This window comes from Myotis lucifugus, unplaced genomic scaffold, assembly GCF_000147115.1.
Source record: "Myotis lucifugus unplaced genomic scaffold, Myoluc2.0 scaffold_7973, whole genome shotgun sequence".
NCBI classification, from domain to species: Eukaryota; Metazoa; Chordata; class Mammalia; order Chiroptera; family Vespertilionidae; genus Myotis; species Myotis lucifugus.
The window spans coordinates 1-7,260 of NW_005879021.1; the positions used below are offsets into that span (position 1 = coordinate 1).

General features: G+C 46.3%; 1 protein-coding gene across 1 annotated transcript; it reads right to left on the reverse strand.

The window, feature by feature from the left end:
* Positions 1–6: 6 nt before the first annotated feature.
* LOC102428477 (ubiquitin carboxyl-terminal hydrolase 7-like) lies at positions 7–5,208 on the reverse strand (the record flags this gene model as incomplete). The annotated part of the gene is made up of 6 exons (XM_014451118.2): positions 5,077–5,208; positions 3,552–3,708; positions 2,292–2,436; positions 1,844–1,974; positions 457–591; positions 7–35 (listed from the first exon to the last, which is right to left on the reverse strand). Coding segments are annotated over exons 1-6 (650 nt in total), but the record flags the coding sequence as incomplete, so codon positions are not given.
* Between the last annotated feature and the right edge of the window lie 2,052 nt (positions 5,209–7,260).

Consider the following 7,260-nt stretch of genomic DNA (forward strand, 5'->3'; position numbering starts at 1 on the left):
ATGGGCCATAATCGAATTTGATCTTGTGGAAATCCCTGGAAAAAAATTAAATGAAAACAAAGTTAATTCATATTTTATTTCTGTATCACTGTAACCATTCTATGACTATAAGAAAAATAATCATAGATCTCCCTGCTTTCAGGATCACTAGTATTCCAAGACCCAAGTGACCATTTTACAAAAGGAAAAAGAAAATGAAAAAGAAACACAGGAAGGGGTAGAAAAGAAAAGATTCGAGTTCACATTCAACTTTCCTTCACTGCTGATTCAGTTGAAACATTAGTCACAGGGCAGACACAGGCACCACCCAGAAGCAAATGAGTGCAGGTCAGTTACCTCACTTCTCAGGCAGCCTGCACACAGCACCTACCCCAAAAGGTACTGTCTTATCCAGGTATGAAGGAGGGTGGCGCGTGGAAGTCAAAATAAACCATCAGCAGAGCAGCTGGCACTCACCATGGTCTGGGAGAGGTTCTGGACGAACTCAGCAAGCGAGGAGTTTTTCAGCACTTTGAACACAGTGTACTTGACTTTTTCTTCATCATACATATCATTTCCTTGGTGGCCACAAAACTGGTCCTCTGCAACTATCTGAAAACATGCACAAACACACAGAACAACTGACACACAAATACAATGAGACCATGCTGATCAAGAACAAGTTCAAACAGCCCTGGCAGGATGGCTCAGCTGTTTGGACCATTGTCCTGAGCACCATAAGGTCATGGGTTCGATTCCCGGTGAGGGCATATACCTAGGTTTCGAGTTCTATCCCCAGTTGGGGTGCATAGGAGAGGCAACCAATCAATGTTTCTCTCTCTCTCTCTCTCTTTTTCTCTCTCTCTCTCAACCTCTATCTCTATCTCCCTTCTTCTCTCTAAATATCAATAAATACATCCTAGGATGAGGATTTTAAAAAAAATAGTAAGTTCAAATAGTAAAATGCTGAAAACAACTAGTCTTGCTTCTTCAGAAGACCCAAGGAGAAAAGTTTCAAAATGACTAAGAATGAAATCAAATATGTATTTAGAAAAGACAAAAGCCTACATTTTCATGCAGCCATTCTTAACTCATCTAAAAGCATCAGCTAGAAATCCATGTATATGGTGATCACCAAATAATATAAAGATATGATATGCCCAGCAGGTGTCTCTCAGTTGGTTGAGTGTCATCCTATGCACCAAAAGGTTGCCAGTTCGATTCCTGGTCATGGTACATGCCAGGGTTGTGGGCTCAATCCCCGGTAGGGGGCGTGTGGCAGGTTTCTCTCTCATCGATGTTTCTATCTCTCTCCCTCTCCTTTCCTCTCTAAAAAAAAAAAAATCAGTAACAACCTGTTACCAAAAAAGGGAGGAGGGCAATACACAGTGCACCTTTTTCCAGGAAGGTAATCACTACTGAGCCATGAACCAGGACCACCTGAAGTTCACCTCCCTGCTGGACCTCTCCTGCCTTCTCCATACTGTGTCAGGCTTTCCATGGCCTGGCATGCCACCGCCCACACCCCATCTGGGCTGTGCTCGTCTCCCGATGGGAGCCTTCCCTTCTTACGCACCCTTCCATTGAGGCCTTCACTCCTCTAACCCCGTAAGATACTTTTTATAAATACTTTAATGTATTAGTGCTCTGGTACTTCTCATATCTATGTCCTTACCCTGAACTGAATAGTATACTCCAAATGGTCGGGAAACTGGCCTACACAGTCACTCAGCTAATAACACTCAAGGGCTGCCCGGAGCAATCTCTGATCTGCCAGCAATAGCCCAGGTTCATGCCAGCCCTCGGAGCAGTGTGGCTCTCAGCAGCCCCCTTCCCACCAGGGCCCCAGGAGGCTGAGGCTGACCTGCACTTGCATGTAAAGATGGGCTTCCTGCCGCTCCTTCCTCTTCTGAGCTTCAATCCTTTTCTCTTCTTGTAATCGTTCCACCAGCTGCTGAGGAATGTCGTGGTCGGTGACAGCTTGTAACACCTCACCTGCAGGACAAATGCATCTTCATTCACTTCTGCCAGGTTCTCCTTTCCCCTTCTTAGAAGGTCCCCGTTTCATGCCATCATTGCTATAGCAATCTGGTAAAGGGAAACGACTGGGTGCCACAAGTCCACATCACGGCCCACAAGCCCAACCCCTCCTGCCTCTAGATGTTGTAAACAAGGAAGATTAATCAGAGCATGGGTTTGCACAGGAGACACAGCTGAGGTCCCTGTAGCGTGGCCTACACACCACAGCAATGACTCATGAAACGACGACAAAGCTCCCCACAGTGCAGAGCACGACAGGCCACTCTACTCACTCAGCTTGGACTCCCTGATATAAACCAACATGTATGCGTTCGTGCAGTGCCGGACGGAGAGGTCGTCGTCATGGCCCCCATAATTGTGCTCAATTGCTTCTTCTTTCGTACACCTTGACACCACGTCATCGTCAAATTTACACCACTGGACAGGAGAGCAACGAGACATCAGCAGAGAGATAGCGCTCTGAGCACACAAGCTCTCACTCGGGGTTTTCCTAGAACAGATCACCTATACCTTATGACATACTAGATAGAGGCCCAGTGCACCAATTCGTGCACAGGTGGGGCTCCTCAGTCTGGCCAGCAACTGGGGCTGGCCGGCCGGGAGGAGGACCCGCAGGAGGTTGGCTGTGGGAGCGTACTGACCACTACCAGGGGCAGCTCCTGTGTTGAGTGTCTGCCCCCTGGTGGTCAGTGCGTGTCATAGCAACCGGTCGTTTGGTCAACTGGTCGTAATCGTCGCTTCAGCTTTTATATATAGACCAGAGGCCCAATGCACAAAATTCACCCTCGCAGCCCCGGCTTTGTCTGGAAGGTCGTCCGGAAAGATGTTCGGCTGTCCAGTCTAATTAGCATATTACACTTTTATTATTATGGATAGATTATCACAGCAAGGGCCTGACTTTAAAAAAAAGCAGAGCTGTTCGAAGCTATGTTCCAGTCTCTTCATCAGGGATTAAGTCATTTTAAATGGTACTCAGCCTCACAATTAAAGATGCTGTGAGGGTTCCCTTAGCATGAGCCTGGCAGGCTCCTACTTTGCCATCCTCCCAGGCCCTATGCTGCTGGACACAGATCCTGAGACCCTCACTTGCTCCCTTGGGGAAGATTATGTATGAGATCCACATGAACCAAGAAAGACGGAGCACTGCACAGTGTGGACAACAGGGCACGTGGAATACCATGCAATCAATGCTGCTTTCCCTGCCCAGGTATCACAGAACTATTCTGTTGTTACTCCTAGGTGGAAAATAAGTGCCTCATTTTAGTTGTAAAGGAATTCTGTGAGTTCCGACATTCAATACTAACAGAGATACAATCAGAAAGAATGATCACTAATTTAATATTCGACTTTAGCGTATCAGCAATTAATACATATCAGAACATACAGATCAATCAGAGGCCAAGAAGGCTTGTTTGCTAGCAAGCGATCAGGAGGAACAGGGAAAGGCTGGGCTGGCGTCAGACTAAGTCCCCTATAGGCAATCACATCCAACTCCACCCGCCTTCCCCAACCCGGCCCCGCCCAGCACTTACTTTCCCATCCCCTTTGGGGTTCAGATAAACCACATAATGTCCACCATGATTATCTCCACTGTGAACCAGGACTGCGTGAAGAATATAATTTGCAGGGTCCTTAGGATCTGTTTTTTGCAAAAATTCATCAAGCGGTAACTGTTCGGGGAATTCAAACCTATTAAAAAAACATTTTTAAAGAAATCCAGGTTTCATTTACACGTAAAACATTTCTCTCCTAGGCTTTATTTATTGCTAGACCTTCTAAATGACTTGCTCATCTTTATTTGGAAAGGGAAGTAAGAATCTGACTAGGGAGGCCCTATGAACTGCTTCTGAGGCAGCTCCTACTCATGAGAACAAATAATTGTTTATATGTCAATACAAAATCTGAAGCTAGATGTGAGAAAAATGGCTATAAAGCACTGACATACCTAACAGAATGTTCAATCCAAGGGTACAACACAACAGTGAGTCTTGTGATAAATGTACACAGTGACTTTTCTAGGATGGAAATAATTCTGCGTGTGTGTTAATGAGTGATTCTGACAGTGCAGGACTGGGACCACTAAGGGTATCCTGCAGGCTGAGAAATGTGGGGAAATCAAAACTGGAGGACGTGTAAAAAAGAACCCCACCCTATGATTTTTAAAAATACCCTGGACTCTACTTATTTTCCGATTATTGGCTCCATAGCTTTTAAATTAAATGGTAATTGGGAGTGCTGTCAGAGGCAGGAAGGAAGTGAACTGGGCAGCTGGGGCCCGAGGCAGAGCATGCACACTGACCCCAACAGGGCAGCACCTGAGCCACGGGAATTCTGGCCCAGTGTCGCCAAATATTCTGAATTCCTAAATGCCAGAAATATGGACTTTTATATGAAATCGTATAATGAGTTCCAATAAAAATAGGAACAAAACCAAGGTAAGGACCCAACAAAACACACCAGCAGGTTGGATTTAGTCTGCAGACTGCAAGTCTGTGGGGTCTGGTAGAGACAATTTCTTCTATTCTCCATAGGAAAGAACGACAAGGGATAAGCAGATGAGCAAAAACCCAGCTGGTGGCAAGCAATCTGACTGTGTTACATACATTTCCCCCTCAAGTCTGAAGGGTGGCTGACCAACCTGGATAAGGCACACGCACACCTACTTCAGGATTCCTGAAAATTGTACCACATTCTACAAGTCAACACCAACTGAGATATTACAATATATTGGAGAGTCCTGTTTAGACAAATATAATGCTGCATTTGGTACTGCAGAGTCTGTGGAGTGGGGAACACCCTCCTCACAGACTCCAACCTGCCACGTTGCAGGGTGGCTAGGGCTCCTTGAGAGGGCGATACACAAGAGCAGCTCCAATTTTAAGCAAAAGTATTCCTTTAAAATGAAAGCTGTTGGGCACCTAGGTAGAAGGGAAACCTAAATACATCAGAGATGAGACTGAAATACATATACAGACTAAAAAAGCACTGAGATTAACACCCCTCCCCCCAAAACTCCAGTGACAATTAACTCACACCTCCACACCCCGCTTAGATTACCTATCATTGATCTTGATGTTTTGGTCCGTCTGAGGGTCATACATAAATCTCATCAGTTGTAGATGTAACACTGGTGGCAATGTTAGGAATTTCACACCTTTCTCTGCTTCCTGAAGATTGAAAAAGAAATACAAATTTAGTTCAAAGCTAGTTATTTCTTGAAGCAATGAAAGCAGCAGTATCTCAGCAAGACTGGAACGTGCTAGGGACTTCTGATAGGGAGAGGCAATGTTTAGGCATCCATCTAGGGTGCCTTTAAAATATTTAGACCTAGTCCTGGCTGGTGTTTCTCAGTGGTTAGAGTGTCGGCCTGTGCACCATAGGGTCATGGGTTTGATTCCCAGTCAAGGGCACATACCTAGGTTGCAGGCTTTATCCCCAACCCAGTCAGGGCAAGTGCAGGAAGGCAACCAATGGAAGTGCCTTTCTCACAACCATATTTCTCTCAGTCTCCCCCCTCCCTTCCACTCTCTCTAAATAATCTTGGAAAAAATATCCTCAGGTAATGATTAACAAAAACAAACAAAAAAATATTTAGATCTACAGTGGGGCCTTGACTTACCAGTGTCCTAACGAGTTTTTCGAGATACAAGCCGTCTCTCGGCCGATTTTTTGCTTTGAGTTGCGAGCTCAAATTCGGGTTACGAGCCAGCTTCAGATACCCCACCGCTAGTTGGCGCAGCGAACATCACAGTGAACGCTACATCAGCCCAGCATCACGTGTCATTGTAATGGTGAAAGCTAATTTGACATACGAGTAATTTGAGTTGCAAACTCCGTCACGAAACGAATTAAACTCGTAAGTCAAGGCCCCACTGTATATTTACTGCATGTGAGAGTTCCCTAAGGATGACATTCTATCTTGATATCTAGCAACAAGGGAATAGTTGAGTAAATTAAGGTTTGGTCACTTTCTGACATATTTTATAGTCATTGAACACTATGAAAAATATGGAGGAACACAGAAAAAACAACCAGGTGGAAAAGCCTAAGAGCAAATGCAGTAACGCAAGTGAAGGAGTGCTAGGAAGACCTGGACAGAGCCACACGGCGAGCGGCTATGCTGGGAGACTCTCTGTGAGCGGCATCCTTGCCCCGGACTTTCATCTTACTGTGGAGCACACACTGTGGAGCACACTCACAGCGCTTACTGCTCAAACCACATCTGAAGAACGTTCCGAGTCAGTGCCAGCAACATGGCCTCTCCCTGCTGCCTGTGCAGACACCCCAACTCCCAAACTTGGCTCCTCCGGGGCCTGTGCCTGCACAGCGCTCACGCCTCTCCCATCTCTGCTTCACCTCAGCCAATGCTTTTTCCCTCTCGAAAGTAAACCTTTGCCAACTCAACCACTTCCAGGCCACCTGTGACCCTCATCAGGTTGGTTTCCAACCCAGACTTTCCCTCGGCACTTTAACGACCACCTAAAGGAACTGGTAGCTGTGTCAGGCAAGCTACTTGGCAATGCTCTATGATGTGCATTAGTGTATTTAAGGGGATAGGGCATCTGGAAGGAAAAAAACAAATCCCAGAACCTACTGCCACACAAAGGACTGGCATGGTCTCAATACACCCTGAAATAATAATAAAAGAACTATTTCTCCACCACTGTCCTCTGAGACTATGATGCTGAAATACATACTGCTCGCCCAGACCCCAAATATCCAGTGTGGATAAGGGTAACTCTCGTGAGTAACACAGGTATGTCCTGGCACAACCAGGCAACTTACTGCTTGGTGTCCCGAGTGGCCCGACCAAGCAGAAGAGCAGGCCTGTGGCCCACTGCTAAATGGCACATCAGTACCATGAATTATCCGACCGTGGACGCTCCCTGCTCTGCCAGAAGCCCAGAGCTCCTGAAGGGCAATGTGAAAACAAGTGGGGCACCAAGTATCATGGAACAGATAACAGAAAATGACTCCTCATTCTGGAGTCAGGATCCCCAGAAAACTGTTACCACCAGGCAAATGCAGACTCCACGTGCCTAGGAAATTCCATGTGTGACTAGGAGAAACTAAGGAGAGCCCGTGCACTGACACCAGGAACGGGAGAAACAGAGTAACGAACGAGTGAACTGGAAAAGTCGTCAAGCATGGGGACAGAGCCTCAGGTGTGCCGGTGACAGTCCTACCTCTGACAACAAACTGCTTCAATGCCCTGCTGACACCTTCCTAGCCCTTCCCGTT